The following is a 17717-nucleotide window of genomic DNA, read 5'->3' on the forward strand; positions in this document are numbered from 1 at the left end:
CTCTATGTCTGAACGAGCGTCCGAAACATGCGCTCGCTATTTTGTAAAGACGCCCCTTAGCCGCTCGCATCATACGTCATCTCCGCTATTTATTAGATTAATCGAGTACATCGAAAGGCGTATGAACTGCTCGCTATTCTTGTGGTAGCATTTTCCTACCGCAATCATGCGAGCAGTTCAGGCTAAAAGACAACCACGTGACGTGGTTGATGACGCTGCTTTGTTAATTATGCACACCCTTAAAACGCCCGTTTTGACCGTTTGGCACGCCTGCGTTCTGATCTCCACTCCCCGTTTTCAAGCACCTTCCCCTGTTACCACCCACAAAGGCCTGTCACTCAAATTAGCAGGCATTCCCTATTTTGCGAGCACACGATTTCCGACCGCACTGACTGATTGGCGCATGCGCATTACAACCCATACGCAGATGTGCGAACATCGCTCGGAGCAAACGAGCGGCCGCTTACGAGAGAGAGAGAGAGAGAGAGAGAGAGAGAGATGATGCTGTTTTGAAGGCAAAGGGTTGTCACACCAAATATTGTTTTAATGTAGATTTCTTTTGTTTCTCTCTGTTCATTCACTTAGCATTTTGTTAATTGATAAAAATAAGCTATTAACACTTCTATTTTTTAAAATATTCTTACTTTGCAGAATTTGTTCACACCTGCCTAGGTTGGATCCTGGCCAGGTTTTGGGGGGTTTACGGTCGTGGTTGGACCTCCAGTTGGTGTACGCTGGGAAGAACTTTGACCCAGGGAGCCTGTTCTGAGCCTTCTACTGGATGGATTTGGATGAAAACGTCACAGAGGGATGGTAATTATGTATATGCGCGTACCATAAATATATTTGTATATTAAGCATATCTCGAAACTCTTTACATCGCAGTCATAGGGTCCCACATCGGACGTAGCCTTCAGCTTTTATCTTTCTTCCCAACAGCAACCAGGAATTCACCAACCAGACTATTGCAACCGGGTGTGGATCATTAGGTCTACATTGTCTAGATAGACAATGTTTGGGTAGACAATGTACGATAGACAGGCAATAGATAGACAGGGACTGAAGGTCGACACACTAAAGGTCGACTGGTGACAAGGTCGACAAGAACTGAAGGTCAACATGCAATAGGTCGACAGGAACTGAAAGTCGACAGGCAATATGTCGTCAGGAAATAGGTCGACTGGGACTGCAGGTCGACAGGGTCAGAATGTCGACACTAAAGGTCGACTGGTAACAAGGTCGGCAGGTATGAAGGTCGACAGGCAGTACATCGACACTCATATAGTCAAATGGTCGACACATTTTTTTGGGGGTTAGTGTCAGGGTTAGGCACTTACTCCGATGGGTCGACTAGTAACAAGGTCGACAGCTATGAAGGTCGACAGGCAGTAGGTCGACAGGGTCAGAAGGTCAACACACTAAAGTTCGACTGGTAACTAGGTCGACATGCAGTAGGTCGACACTTTTTTTTTTTTTCTTGTTAGGGTTAGTGTCAGGGTTAGGCACTTACTCCGACGGTTAGGGTTAGGCACTTACTCCGACGGTTAGGCACTTACTCCGATGGTTAGGGTTAGGCACTTACCCCGACGGTTAGGGTTAGGCACTCACCCCGACGGTTAGGGTTAGGCACCAAGAGGAGAGTTAGGATTTGGGTAAAGATTAGGGCTAAAAAAGAAAACAAACCATGTGACGACCATTTTCATGTCGACCATAAGAGTGTTGACCTAATGACCATGTCGAACTTCAGTACATGTCGACATTGTTACCAGTCGACCTTTAGTGTGCCGACCTTCAGACCCCGACGACCTTCAGTCCCTGTCGACCTACTGTCTGTCGACCTTTAGTGTGTTGACCTTAAGACCCTGTCTACCCTGCCTGTTGACCTTCAGTACCTGTCAAACTTGTTACTAGTCGACCTTTAGTGTGTCGACCTTCAGACCCTGTCTACCTTCAGTCCCTGTCTATCTATTGGACGTCTATCTTCCACTATCTACCCAAACATTGTCTATCTAGACAATGTAGACCTAATGACCGGATACCATTGCAACCTAGGAGTTCTGTGAATAATCCTGCTTCGGGCCTTTTACTGATTGGACTCTCATGTAACTTAAGTATCCGCACTTATATATAATATATAGGAGATCCGAACAATATATCAGCCAGTGTTTACGGGTGATTGTGCGTAGTTCGTCGCATCTCTTGCCAAGTTGTGGCTACTTTACACAAGGCTAACACAATATCTCTCACTTGTTCAGGAGACTGTTCTAACACCACAAGTCAGATGGGGGAGTAGCTCACATACATTTGGATGCAGTTTATTTAGCAGTTGGCAGAGTTAATTCTGTGTAGTGAATATTCTAATACCCGAATGAGTGTCAGGTTGGTTCTAACCTTACTCCCTACAATCACTTACACAGACAAGACTGGCTAAAGTGAATACAAGAGGCATGCACACCCCAATGAAACGCACATAACACCCCAATGAAACGCACATACATATACTATTTCTCTTCTGAAACCTGCCAGTTCCAGGTTGTAAAGTGCACTTATGAATCAGGAAAATGACACATTACACAGTTAAACCTACCCTGTAATATAGGCGTTAGATCAAGGAATTTTTTCAAGTAAGATTCCTGGAACAAGTGCTCGAAGAAACGTTGTAAATTGATGTTCTTTTCCTCTATCCAGCATAGAGATTCGTACACTACTCGGTGGACAGACCTGGTGTCTGCCTGTAGCTCCTGTAAAACAGACAGATTATTTACATTGTAACTACAATAAATTAAACAGCAGTATAAAAATGCTTTATGAAACAACTTTGCAAACTTTTAGATTCCAGAACAGAGACACTTTAAGGGCTGAGTCCCCTAAAAATTAAATTTGCCATACAACCCCCATCCCACAGCTAACAGAGTCATAGTGATTTGGTTTTGGAAAAAAATCAGAAAAAACTCAAACCCACTCTTCTCTGTTCTAGTCATGACGAACTAGACGAGATCAAATTCATTCGGCTGTAGTCTGCATTTCAAATGGTGATAAACCAACACCCTTTAAATTGTGTTTGGAGGGGTTGTAGTCGGCATCCTGCCGGTGGTCAGAATTCCGGGGGCCGGAATCCCTACAGTGGTCTGAATCGCGGCACTAGAATCCCCACCACTGCCATCCCGATGGTGAGTATTAGGATTATGTTTAGGGTTAGGCACTAGGGGAAGGGTTAGGGTTAGGCTAGGTTCACTTTAATAGGATAGGCTACATAGCAGTCTGTGCACAGAGCACACAGTGACATTGGTGTGAGAGTTGGGTGAATAGGATAGGCTACATAGCAGTCTGTGCACAGGGCACACAGAGACATTGGTGTGAGAGTTGGGTGAATAGGATAGGCTACATAGCAGTCTGTGCACAGGGCACACAGTGACATTGGTGTGAGAGTTGGGTGAATAGGATAGGTTACATAGCAGTCTGTGCACAGGGCACACAGAGACATTGGTGTGAGAGTTGGGTGAATAGGATAGGCTACATAGCAGTCTGTGCACAGGGCACACAGAGACATTGGTGTGAGAGTTGGGTGAATAGGATAGGCTACATAGCAGTCTGTGCACAGAGCACACAGTGACATTGGTGTGAGTGGTGGGTGAATAGGATAGGCTACATAGCAGTCTGTGCACAGGGCACACAGTGACATTGGTGTGAGAGTTGGGTGAATAGGATAGGCTACATAGCAGTCTGTGCACAGGGCACACAGTGACATTGGTGTGAGAGTTGGGTGAATAGGATAGGCTACATAGCAGTCTGTGCACAGGGCACACAGTGACATTGGTGTGAGAGTTGGGTGAATAGGAGAGGTTACATAGCAGTCTGTGTACAGAGCACACAGTGACATTGGTGTGAGTGGTGGGTGAATAGGATAGGCTACATAGCAGTCTGTGCACAGGGCACACAGTGACATTGGTGTGAGAGTTGGGTGAATAGGATAGGTTACATAGCAGTCTGTGCACAGGGCACACAGAGACATTGGTGTGAGAGTTGGGTGAATAGGATAGGCTACATAGCAGTCTGTGCACAGGGCACACAGAGACATTGGTGTGAGAGTTGGGTGAATAGGATAGGCTACATAGCAGTCTGTGCACAGAGCACACAGTGACATTGGTGTGAGTGGTGGGTGAATAGGATAGGCTACATAGCAGTCTGTGCACAGGGCACACAGTGACATTGGTGTGAGAGTTGGGTGAATAGGATAGGCTACATAGCAGTCTGTGCACAGGGCACACAGTGACATTGGTGTGAGAGTTGGGTGAATAGGATAGGCTACATAGCAGTCTGTGCACAGGGCACACAGTGACATTGGTGTGAGAGTTGGGTGAATAGGAGAGGTTACATAGCAGTCTGTGTACAGAGCACACAGTGACATTGGTGTGAGTGGTGGGTGAATAGGATAGGCTACATAGCAGTCTGTGCACAGGGCACACAGTGACATTGGTGTGAGAGTTGGGTGAATAGGATAGGCTACATAGCAGTCTGTGCACAGGGCACACAGTGACATTGGTGTGAGAGTTGGGTGAATAGGATAGGCTACATAGCAGTCTGTGCACAGGGCACACAGTGACATTGGTGTGAGAGTTGGGTGAATAGGAGAGGTTACATAGCAGTCTGTGTACAGAGCACACAGTGACATTGGTGTGAGTGGTGGGTGAATAGGATAGGCTACATAGCAGTCTGTGCACAGGGCACACAGTGACATTGGTGTGAGTGGTGGGTGAATAGGATAGGCTACATAGCAGTCTGTGCACAGGGCACACAGTGACATTGGTGTGAGCGGTGGGTGAATAGGATAGGCTACATAGCAGTCTGTGCACAGGGCACACAGTGACATTGGTGTGAGCGGTGGGTGAAGGCGCTGCTGCCACCAGTCTGTATACCGCAATAGGGCCCATATGCAAAGCAGAAGTGATTTTATCGTGGGAGAAACCACGGGCAACAGCTAGTTTTTATTTTATAAATTTACAGAGTGTTACTTTTAATAAACTCTACAAGACTTTTATGTAACAATTTTTTTTTTTTTTTTAATCTACTGATTATTTTCTAAAATTAAATTAACTCCTCAGTGGTAAGCATTACTCTGTGGATAACATGTTAATATGACAATTTTAAGAAAAGATTCACTAGAAAAAGATCATTGAAAATTCAATACAGACTTTTTCCCCTATATATGTGCCAGATTTTATATAGTTGAGATTATTTTCTAATAGTTGAATTGTATTATGATAAACGGACCATTATCGAAAATTCCCTTCTCTAAAAAATGTGAGAACTTGCATAGATAGGGAAAAAAAATTGCTTTTATTTACATTACAGTTCTTTTACCCTAATGTATTAGTTTTTCATGGCATTTATAGACTCCATCATGGTCGATATGCAAACCCAAAATTACAAACAAGCACAAACACAACTTGCTTTACACTACAAAGTGCCGAAACCTAAGATGACACATGGGATAAACACAATCTCATTTAATCTGGGAGACAAACATTCCAACCATTGTGGGAACAGGCTATTCATGAGTATGTGACTACACATTTTCATTTTAGTGGAGCTAAAAATAACAGTTAATTATTTGTCTACGGGGTAAATTAAATTAGCCACGAAGGATGAGAGTTGCTGATGCCACGGCGTTAAAATTCCGGCAACAGCGCCACATCTTGCACCCTTTGCGGCCCGCTCGCAGCCCAAATCCGCTCATAGGGCTGCCAGCAGGTTTGAGCTGATTCAGGCACACGTAAAGAACGCTGACTCGCACCCGCGATGGATTCGGACTTGTTGAGAAATAAGTGCTACTGAGTTTATAATACTTTGCTTATATTATTTTGTTCACAGCACTTTATTTATAATACTTTTGGTGAGAATTCAATGCCAGACTTGCCATCATTAATGATTTCTCTTCCGGAATAACGTGGAGGGGGGTGTACCATCATGGCCCCGCCCCTGCTGTGTAACACCACAAATTACGTCACCATACCCCAGGGTCGGCTCTAGGGGTGTTCGACCTGTGCGGTCGCACAGGGGCGCCACCCATAGAGGGCGCACCCCTCCCCTACATCCCAATTTCAGCGGGACAGTACTGTCCCGCTGTTCCACCCGTGGGCTGAAGTGGCCCGCGAGTGGTCAAACCGGGAGGTTGGGGACCCCCATCGCCGTGGCGGTGTCGGACCCCGGAGACTCTTAATGGATGCTGCGCGTATGCGCACGACATCCATTCAGTGACGGGAGAGGGGCTGTAGGAAACCCAGCTAGTGAGGCTCCCCCCCAGCCTGACGTTATTTGGAGGCAGGCACGCACGCCTCCTAATAACGTCACATAGGGGGTGTGGCCTATGGTTTTTAGGCCATGCCCCCATTTTGGACGCACGAAGGTAGGGCGCAGTGAAGAGGGCCGGCACAGGGTGCTCCGAACCCTGGAGTCGGCCCTGCCATACTCCTCCCCCCAACCAGTTCACCAGGGCAGTGGGAGGGATGCGGGAGAAGGGTGTTTCTAGCCCACGATTCTAGACTTTCCCAGACATCTTGGTAGAGAAAGAAGGTACTTTATATTTTCTCATTAGTAATGAAAATCAGAGATTACAAAAAATCTTACCAATGATTCTTCTTCAGAGAGGAAACCCGCATCCTTTAATTCTTGTAGGAAAGGAAGGCATTCGGTTATTGCAAGACAAATTGGGACCTTTGATTTTTCATAAAACCGCTGGTAGTCGAACACTGGTATACTGTACTGCTTGGTGGTATATTCTGCTACATTGTACTGCTTGGTGGTGTATTCTGCTGCAGAGAGTAACATTGGTTTAGATTTGTTAATCTTTGTATCTGTTTAGCAATAAACATTGATAGACTGTTCTAGATACAAACCAATAATAGAGGCTTTATGTTACAACTCTATCATCTCAATTTGCAATTCCTCAATGGATAAGCACTCAGCTCTGATAACCATGTATAGTGAGAGCCGAATAGTACGATAAGCTGACAATCATAGGGGGAGATGTATCAAGCAGTGAAAAAGACTGGGAAGTGGGCCATTGGAGACATTGCCCCCAGCAACCAGTCAGCTTCTACCTATCATTTTATGGAATGCACTTGACACATGCTACCTGAAAGCTGATTGGTTGCTATGGGAAACTTCTCCACTCATTTCACTGCTTGGTACATAAACCTCATAATCACATATAGGCTTTCACACCATAGTCATCATCTATCATCTACCCAATAGTAGCCGTTCACAATCTACATGCACCACAGGCCATGGGACTTGAAAACACGGCCTAGCGCTTGAGTTTAATAAATCCCCTTATTAAACACTTAAATAATACAGACATTAAGGGTCATGTAGTAACCGCTTAATATGAGGACACGCAATGCACAGTAGGCCTGATTCAGATCCACACGCAAACACCATTGCATCGGCAATCTCTTACAGATCACAAATGCAAAAATATGCTACTTACTCACTTGCCATCCAATGCTTAGAGACGCCCCATGACAGCATCTCACATCCGCTGCTCAAGCACAAAACCGGAAACATCGGAAACATAGAACACAGATCAGGTGGCCATTAGTCTTCTGAGTAAATCTAAGGTGCCGAAGGTAAAGCAGGTCTCCAGACACGGCGAGGGCTCTGCTGTTGCAACCGAGGATGTGGTGGCTAATTTATGGATGCCAAGAAAACAGTGTTTGAATGACACACCTGCATTTCTCTAGCCACTCCCCTGTTACCTCCCTCAAACGATGGCTACCTGTCACTCACTTTGCAAATTAATCCTTTGTGTGAGCGTCATAGCAATTCAATCACTGTGCAGTGCGGCTTACAAGCATGCGCAATGACTTACAATCGCTCGATCTGCGTAAAAACATCGGTATTTGTGCGCAGATCTGAATCAGGCCCAGCATACATATTTGCACAATTTCGCCTTATGACATCTCAGGCATACCAGGGACCAAGGACCTCATTCAGAGCCGGTCGCACAGAGCGTGCGGTCGGTCTGAATGAGGGGAGGACCTCTTGAAGTTTCAAGACGTCCTCCTTTGCGGTGGTAAGGCTGTGGGTTAACACCCACAGCCTTACGACCGCCTAAGGTGATGGTCGCGATGGTCAAGACCATCGCGACCATCGGGGCTTACGACGAGACCCTAGGGTAGTGTCTCCCTTGTCGTAAGCCCCGGAGAGCTTCTGGCTGTCTGAGCCGGAAGCTCTCCACTGACATCACTAGTGATGTCAGTGGGGCCGCCCCCAAACGGTAGGCGTTCCCATGGGAACGCCTCCGTTTGGGCTGCCACCCCCCCGGCCCGCCCTCCAAACGGGGCGAGCTGTCAATCAACATCGACAGCTCGCCCCCTTTGGATCGAGACCCGCTACGACCGGCGCTGTCGGTCGTAGCGAGTCTCACGCATGCGCACGACGGCGCCGGCGTGCGCATGCTCTGTGGGGGGCCATCGACCCGGTCCGAGCGCATCGGCGCTAACGACCGGGTCTGATTGACCCCCCCAAGTCTCAGCAGGCATTCATTCTGGCATTCTGGGTATTGGAGGTGCAATAATGTCAGCACCCTGCTTGATATTTTGCATGACTGGCTGGAAGTATACATAGCAGGAAGAATAGGAATATACAAACATCACGATACTTACACTGAAACACCAGCTGTGATTCATCTTTACATTACTATATCAGCTTATACCTATTTATGCTTTAAGTTAATCAATCAATTGGTTACAGTGCACTAAGAAATGCTGTATATTCCAGTATAAAGTGGACTAAAAATTGTCATCTTATCCAGTTTATTTGCTCATAATTCAGATTCACGATTAGCTCATACAACAGTGGCTGTCATAATTTATAATTATGGGAGCCTTACAAATATATATATATATATATCCTCTACACCCATTATATAACCTCACCACGCAAAAACGAAATCTAGTAGCATACATGAACTCGCACTCAATATAGAGCGCCGCAATATGCCCTGCTCCTCCTATTACAAGGTCCAAACATTTATACTACCACTGACATCATGATTTTTCATGTATATAGTCTATGCCCATTGTCTAGATTTACACGCATCTGCATTGTGGGAGCTGCATTTTGCATTTTAGGGCCTGATTCAGCAAGGAACGCAGTTGCTAATATGTACGCGATTGTTTTGTACTGCGCATGCGTATGCATTGTAGAGCGCGAACTAGCTATTGCGATCGCAGTGACTACGGTGACCCATTGCAGAGTGATTGACAGGAAGTGCCGTTTGTGGGTGGTGACGGGGGAGTGGTAGTTGAAGCGCAGGTGTGCCAGTGCGTTTGAACTCCGTTATAGGGGCTTGCATAGATTATCCACTGCGATCGCCTATGCAGCCTGAGGCCTGATAGCGTGCGTGGATGTTACCAATTTCTAAGTAAGGTCAGAGCTTGTGCTAGTGTGTGTGAGGCTGCGATGGTACTCGATTGTACCGATGGTTTCACAGTCTTGCTATACATTACGGATGTGTGCTAAGTAAAGTGGGCATCCTTGTGTAGTGCTGCAAGGGTATTGCGATCGCAATAGATTAGCATACTATCGCAGTTGAACTGCGTGGGTAATCGCTATTGCATTCGCAGTCGCGTTCCGTAGTGAATCAGGTACTTAGGACCTCATTCAGAGTCGGTCGAAGCGGCCGCACGGTCATACGCCACCGATGTTCGCTATACTGCGCATGCGTAAAGGTCGCAATGCGCGTGCGCAAACTAGCCGCTACGATCAGAAATTTCTCTCTCCTTGAACACAGCCAGGTCGGTAGTTTGAGTGACAGATTGAGGAGTTTGTGGGGAAGGTGCTTGAAAACGGGGGAGTGGAGATCCGGACGCAGGCGTGCCTAATTATGCGAACGGCGTTTTATGGGAGTGCATACGGATTATGGGAGTGCATAATTAACAAAGTAGTGTCATGGCACACGTGACATGGGAGGTTTTTACACTGACATGATCGTAGAGCTTAAGAGAGGGTATAGTCAACCTTAAGCTCTACGACCAGTTCCGATGGTGCTCGATGGTCTCGATTAATCCTTATATGCCCGGAGATGACGTGTAATGCGTACGAGAAGAGGGGTATTTTTTGGTATTCCGACCGCTTCCTCCCCTTGGTCGGCCAGCTACCGATCTGAACTTAGGGACGCAACTTGCGAGGGAATAATTTACATATCCGGCCACTTTTCCCGTACGACCGTTTCGCCCGACTCTGAATGAGGTCCTTAGTCCTTTAAGGAATAGAAAAAAAAAATCCAAATGTGATATATAAAAGCACATACCATATACTCCATCCATACCATATACTTCATCCATTATCTTGGAAAGGTTCCGTTCTCATGCTTTAGTGTGAGTGCAGTCTCATGCCTGTAGAAGTGACAGAGATGGCCATTAAAAACTTTGTCAGTTCTGATAGAACATACAGGGGTCAATTTGATTAGGAGCAATATGCAGCGATGCTCACAATGTGCTGTTGGAACGACGTTGGATTGCCTGAAACAACACCCTATCTCTATCCTAAATCTCCCCAATTTCATGCTAAAATTGCATTTTCATTTGCAGCCCCATAGGGCTACAGAGGTACCATATATAAGGGTGATGCAGTCACTACACATCGACTGTAAATCGCACACCACACTTAATTTAACTAACCCCATAATGTATAATACTGTATGTAGTCTTTTGGGTAATATTAAAATGCCAATTATTTAGATGTTTTATTCTCAACATTCTATATAAGATTACAGAAACATACAGTTGATCTTATGAGACATGAAACCTAATTAAACCCCTCACAGTCCAACATCGATATCAGTCATTATTTATAGAGCACCCACACAAATTATACCATGTTTATTTCTATTCTAGAAGAATGACTGTCCAGAAAATAACATTTATTTTCTTATTTATCCTTACACGGCAAAGACAACAAGCCCCAAAACATAGCTTTTATATCTTGAAATCGCAAGAAAGTGTACTAAAAGCCAATGTGTGTAGTTTGTTCTCATAACTACCAGCAAGAGCCAGTCTGTGGTTCTCAACCCGCATTACACCACCCTTTCAAAACAATAAAAGCCCGATTCCATACATAGGTTTTCATACTAAAATCAAAGCGGAAATAATATGGTAACCCAACAAGGCATACCATTTTGAAAAGTGGAGGGACCACTGTGTTTATTGAAAATGAGGGGTCCCCTGTGTTTATGGATGCCGGGAGTGGGGAAGTCAGGACATTAGAAACCCACATGCAATTTGTGGACTTCTCAACGCTCTCTGTAATGTAGGGGGCAATTCAATTAAATACGATGTTGAATAGAGCCAGGAATGAGTTCCCGAAGCTAATCAATTATTCCCATCGTGCCCTTCACTTAAGTCGGGAGATGCAGGTCACAGCGCCTAATTCCGGGTGTTTAGTCGCATGACCTGCATTCTCCGTCCTAAGTGCCAGACGCCATGCTGTTAGCGCACGAGCTAGGTTTGAAACTATCTTTGCTAGTTTAGTAGGATTTCTGCTCTCACCTCAGGGGCAGTGCTTGCAGAAATCCTCTAGTCACGGGTTAACAGCGCGGCCCATTAAATATCTCCGGAAACTCATTGTCAGCACTATTCAACATCGCATTTAAGTGAATTCCCTCCATAGTGTGTTGCTGACTGGTGATTACCAGAAAATAACTACCAAGAGGGCACCTTGTTTGAAAGATTTGAAAGAGGAGACTCTCCTCTTTCATATGATGGTGCCCCCAAGTGTGTAGATGCCAGGATGGGGGTGAAAAAAGCCCTCCACCATCTCCTGGTTACATTAATATTTCTGCAGGGCAGATTGATACTGTCTGTGATCACCAGGCAATAGCCACTAAGGGACAAAATCATTTGAAAAAGGGGGCACTGTCTGGCTTTTGAACAATTTTGTAGTGTAGTGCCCAACATATTTATTAAGCTGAGTTTTATTTATTTTTTTCAGTTATGGTCTTGGGGAAAAATAGTTATAGAATAATTATTAATATCTCTTCTACATTTTGCGATAGTTCATGCCTACAGCCACGAACAGAATCGGTATGGGATCCCGGCTGTCAGAATCCTGACACCGGCATCCGGACAGGGCTAGCATAACAACACATGTTGTTTGGGATGCTAACCCTCCCTCTTTGGTGCCTAACTCTAACCCCTCCTAGTGCCTGTACCTGCCCTCCCCCTAAACCTAACCCATTGGTATCCCGGTGGTCAGGATGTCGACTTCGGGATTGTGATTGGCATTGGCATTCCGACACCGGTTATATCAGTGCTGGCATTGCGGCCACCGGGACACTGTCTGTATCCCGGCATGAACGGCTCCTTGACAAACAGCTTTACGCTGCTAATCCTGTGCGTTTGTTCGCGAGAATGTCGCAACCAACAATTTAATAGCTCCTGTCAATTTAGAAGGGAGCTAGATGAGCCCAAAACTATTGAATCGCCCTCTAAATATTTGCATAAAACCATACGTAGGTTCTTTAGAAAGGATTGCAAGCACATGGCTGTAGTAAGAGAATACAGTGGTTCTCAACACAGGTCATGTTTTGAGGATTTCTGTCTGTGGAAGCAAGTGGATTACTGACCAAAGTAAATGAACTCACCTGTGCATGATTAAAGATCCATAAAACATGACCTGTTGGTGGCATTTGAGGACTGAGTTGAGAACCCCTGCATAAATAAGTAAAAGAATGCACCGCAATACACTGCTGCTAGTGAGGTTTGTGATGGCACATGTTCTCACCCCTGTCCTGAGATGGCACATGTTCTCAGTCCTGTCCTGTGATGGCACATGTTCTCAGTCCTGTCCTGTGATGGCACATGTTCTCAGCCCTGTCCTGTGATGGTACATGTTCTCAGTCCTGTCCTGTGATGGTACATGTTCTCAGCCCTGTCCTGTGATGGCACATGTTCTCAGCCCTGTCCTGTGATTGTACATGTTCTCAGCCCTGTCCTGTGATGGTACATGTTCTCAGTCCTGTTCTGTGATGGCACATGCTCTCAGCCCTGTCCTGTGATGGTACATGTTCTCAGCCCTGTCCTGTGATGGTACATGTTCTCAGCCCTGTCCTGTGATGGTACATGTTCTCAGTCCTGTTCTGTGATGGCACATGCTCTCAGCCCTGTCCTGTGATGGTACATGTTCTCAGTCCTGTCCTGTGATGGCACATGTTCTCAGTCCTGTCCTGTGATGGTACATGTTCTCAGTCCTGTCCTATGATGGCACATGCTCTCAGCCCTGTCCTGTGATGGTACATGTTCTCAGTCCTGTCCTGTGATGGTACATGTTCTCAGCCCTGTCCTGTGATGGTACATGTTCTCAGTCCTGTCCTGTGATGGTACATGTTCTCAGCCCTGTCCTGTGATGACTGTGACATGTGTTATTGGTGTGAGCCCCAGGCCTATAGTGAGCGCAGTTCCCAGCCTTGCAACACCCCAGACTCAATCCCATGGTGTGTGCTGTACACAGTGTATACCTGCAATAAGTATCACATTGTGAGTCCATACTCACAGGGACTCCAGCCCAGAACCCATGGACAGTATACTATACACAATGTACAGCTGCAATAAGTATCACAAGGTGACTCCATACTCACAGACTCCAGCGCGGCGCGTTATTATGCGTCTATCAGTTGGTTCTGTGTCTTTAAGTTTAACAAGGAAGCTGAATTCTCAGAGTTTGAGGAGTGAGTCCCGGAAACTACAACTCGGGAAGGTTACTTTCACTTTCATTCCTCAGACCTCAAGCTACGAGTCCAGGGCCTGTGGTCACAATGTAACAAGCTGGATCCTGCACATTCACCTTGTACACTGTAACAAGCTGGGTCTTACACTTCCCCTATACATACACACAAGCTGGGCCTTACACTTCCCCTATACATACACATTGCACACTGTAACAAGCTGGGCCTTACACTTCCCCTATACATACACATTGCACACTGTAACAAGCTGGGCCTTACACTTCCCCTATACATACACATTGCACACTGTAACATGCTGGTCCTTACACTTCCCCTATACATACACATTGCACACTGTAACAAGCTGGGCCTTACACTTCCCCTATACATACACATTGCACACTGTAACAAGCTGGGCCTTACACTTCCCCTATACATTCACATTGCACACTGTAACAAGCTGGGCATTACACTTCCCCTATACATACACACAAGCTGGTCCTAACACTTCCCCTATACATACACACAAGCTGGGCCTTACACTTCCCCTATACATACACATTGCACAATGTAACATGCTGGTCCTTACACTACCCCTATACATAAACATTGCACACTGTAACATGCTGGTCCTAACACTTCCCCTATACATACACACAAGCTGGTCCTTACACTTCCCCTATACATACACATTGCACACTGTAACATGCTGGTCCTTACACTTCCCCTATACATAAACATTGCACACTGTAACATGCTGGTCCTAACACTTCCCCTATAAATACACACAAGCTGGTCCTTACACTTCCCCTATACATACACATTGCACACTGTAACATGCTGGTCCTTACACTTCCCCTATACATACACATTGCACATTGTAACATGCTGGACCTTACACTTCCCCTATACATACACATTGCACACTGTAACATGCTGGTCCTTACTCTTCCCCTATACATACACATTGCACACTGTAACATGCTTGGCCTTACAATTCTCCTATACATACACATTGCACACTGTAACATGCTGGGCCTTACACTTCCCCTATACATACACATTGCACACTGTAACATGCTCGGCCTTACACTTCCCCTATACATACACATTGCACACTGTAACAAGCTGGGCCTTACACTTCCCCTATACATACACATTGCACACTGTAACAAGCTGGTCCTTACACTTCCCCTATACATACACATTGCACACTGTAACATGCTGGGCCTTACACTTCCCCTATACATACACATTGCACACTGTAACATGCTGGACCTTACACTTCCCCCATACATACACATTGCACACTGTAACATGCTGGACCTTACACTTCCCCCATACATACACATTGCACACTGTAACATGCTGGGCCTTACACTTCCCCTATACATACACATTGCACACTGTAACATGCTGGTCCTTACACTTCCCCTATACATACACATTGCACACTGTAACAAGCTGGGACTTACACTTCCCCTATACATACACATTGCACACTGTAACAAGCTGGGCCTTACACTTCCTCTATACATACACATTGCACACTGTAACAAGCTGGTCCTTACACTTCCCCTATACATTCACATTGCACACTGTAACAAGCTGGGCCTTACACTTCCCCTATACATACACACAAGCTGGTCCTAACACTTCCCCTATACATACACACAAGCTGGGCCTTACACTTCCCCTATACATACACATTGCACACTGTGACAAGCTGGACCTTGCTCTTCCCCTATACATACACATTGCACACTGTAACAAGCTCTACATACACTTCCCCTATACATACACTTTGCACACTGTAACATGCTGGACCTTGCTCTTCCCCTATACATACACATTGCACACTGTAACATGCTGGGCCTTACACTTCCCCTATACATACATATTGCACACTGTAACATGCTGGTCCTTACACTTCCCCTATACATACACATTGCACAATGTAACATGCTGGGCCTTATACTTCCCCTATACATACACATTGCACACTGCAACATGCTGGACCTTACACTTCCCCTATACATACAAATTGCACACTGTAACAAGCTGTACATACACTTCCCCTATACATACACATTTCACACTGTAACAAGCTGTACATACACTTCCCCTATACATACACATTGCACACTGTAACAAGCTGTACATGCACTTCCCCTATACATACACATTGCACACTGTAACAAGCTGTACATACACTTCCCCTATACATACACATTGCACACTGTAACATGCTGGACCTTACACTTCCCCTATACATACACATTGCACACTGTAACATGCTGGTCCTTACTCTTCCCCTATACATACACATTGCACACTGTAACATGCTTGGCCTTACAATTCTCCTATACATACACATTGCACACTGTAACATGCTGGGCCTTACACTTCCCCTATACATACACATTGCACACTGTAACATGCTCGGCCTTACACTTCCCCTATACATACACATTGCACACTGTAACAAGCTGGGCCTTACACTTCCCCTATACATACACATTGCACACTGTAACAAGCTGGTCCTTACACTTCCCCTATACATACACATTGCACACTGTAACATGCTGGGCCTTACACTTCCCCTATACATACACATTGCACACTGTAACATGCTGGACCTTACACTTCCCCCATACATACACATTGCACACTGTAACATGCTGGACCTTACACTTCCCCCATACATACACATTGCACACTGTAACATGCTGGGCCTTACACTTCCCCTATACATACACATTGCACACTGTAACATGCTGGTCCTTACACTTCCCCTATACATACACATTGCACACTGTAACAAGCTGGGACTTACACTTCCCCTATACATACACATTGCACACTGTAACAAGCTGGGCCTTACACTTCCTCTATACATACACATTGCACACTGTAACAAGCTGGTCCTTACACTTCCCCTATACATTCACATTGCACACTGTAACAAGCTGGGCCTTACACTTCCCCTATACATACACACAAGCTGGTCCTAACACTTCCCCTATACATACACACAAGCTGGGCCTTACACTTCCCCTATACATACACATTGCACACTGTGACAAGCTGGACCTTGCTCTTCCCCTATACATACACATTGCACACTGTAACAAGCTCTACATACACTTCCCCTATACATACACTTTGCACACTGTAACATGCTGGACCTTGCTCTTCCCCTATACATACACATTGCACACTGTAACATGCTGGGCCTTACACTTCCCCTATACATACATATTGCACACTGTAACATGCTGGTCCTTACACTTCCCCTATACATACACATTGCACAATGTAACATGCTGGGCCTTATACTTCCCCTATACATACACATTGCACACTGCAACATGCTGGACCTTACACTTCCCCTATACATACAAATTGCACACTGTAACAAGCTGTACATACACTTCCCCTATACATACACATTTCACACTGTAACAAGCTGTACATACACTTCCCCTATACATACACATTGCACACTGTAACAAGCTGTACATGCACTTCCCCTATACATACACATTGCACACTGTAACAAGCTGTACATACACTTCCCCTATACATACACATTGCACACTGTAACATGCTGGACCTTACACTTCCCCTATACATACACATTGCACACTGTAACATGCTGGTCCTTACTCTTCCCCTATACATACACATTGCACACTGTAACATGCTTGGCCTTACAATTCTCCTATACATACACATTGCACACTGTAACATGCTGGGCCTTACACTTCCCCTATACATACACATTGCACACTGTAACATGCTCGGCCTTACACTTCCCCTATACATACACATTGCACACTGTAACAAGCTGGGCCTTACACTTCCCCTATACATACACATTGCACACTGTAACAAGCTGGTCCTTACACTTCCCCTATACATACACATTGCACACTGTAACATGCTGGGCCTTACACTTCCCCTATACATACACATTGCACACTGTAAC

At 45.5% G+C, this 17717-nt stretch overlaps 1 protein-coding gene across 5 annotated transcripts in view; it reads right to left on the reverse strand.

Moving 5' to 3' along the window:
- Positions 1–13911, reverse strand: part of LOC148522695 (interferon-induced protein 75-like) — a 74392-nt gene extending 60481 nt beyond the window's left edge. For 3 of the 5 annotated variants that reach the window (XM_088473880.1, XM_088473881.1, XM_088473877.1), the window contains exons 1-4: positions 13640–13911; positions 10316–10400; positions 6628–6812; positions 2588–2741 (exon numbers count right to left, since the gene is read on the reverse strand). In XM_088473880.1, the coding sequence (XP_088330006.1) occupies positions 2588–2741; positions 6628–6812; positions 10316–10349 (373 nt within the window). In that variant the 5' untranslated portion in view covers positions 10350–10400; positions 13640–13911. Of the gene's footprint in view, positions 1–2587; positions 2742–6627; positions 6813–10315; positions 10401–13519; positions 13581–13639 lie in introns of those variants that run through there. The other 2 variants (XM_088473879.1, XM_088473878.1) reach the window with 2 other exon arrangements.
- Between the last annotated feature and the right edge of the window lie 3806 nt (positions 13912–17717).

This window comes from Taudactylus pleione, unplaced genomic scaffold (genome assembly GCF_031769625.1).
Source record: "Taudactylus pleione unplaced genomic scaffold, aTauple2 ptg000143l, whole genome shotgun sequence".
Lineage (NCBI taxonomy): Eukaryota > Metazoa > Chordata > Amphibia > Anura > Myobatrachidae > Taudactylus > Taudactylus pleione.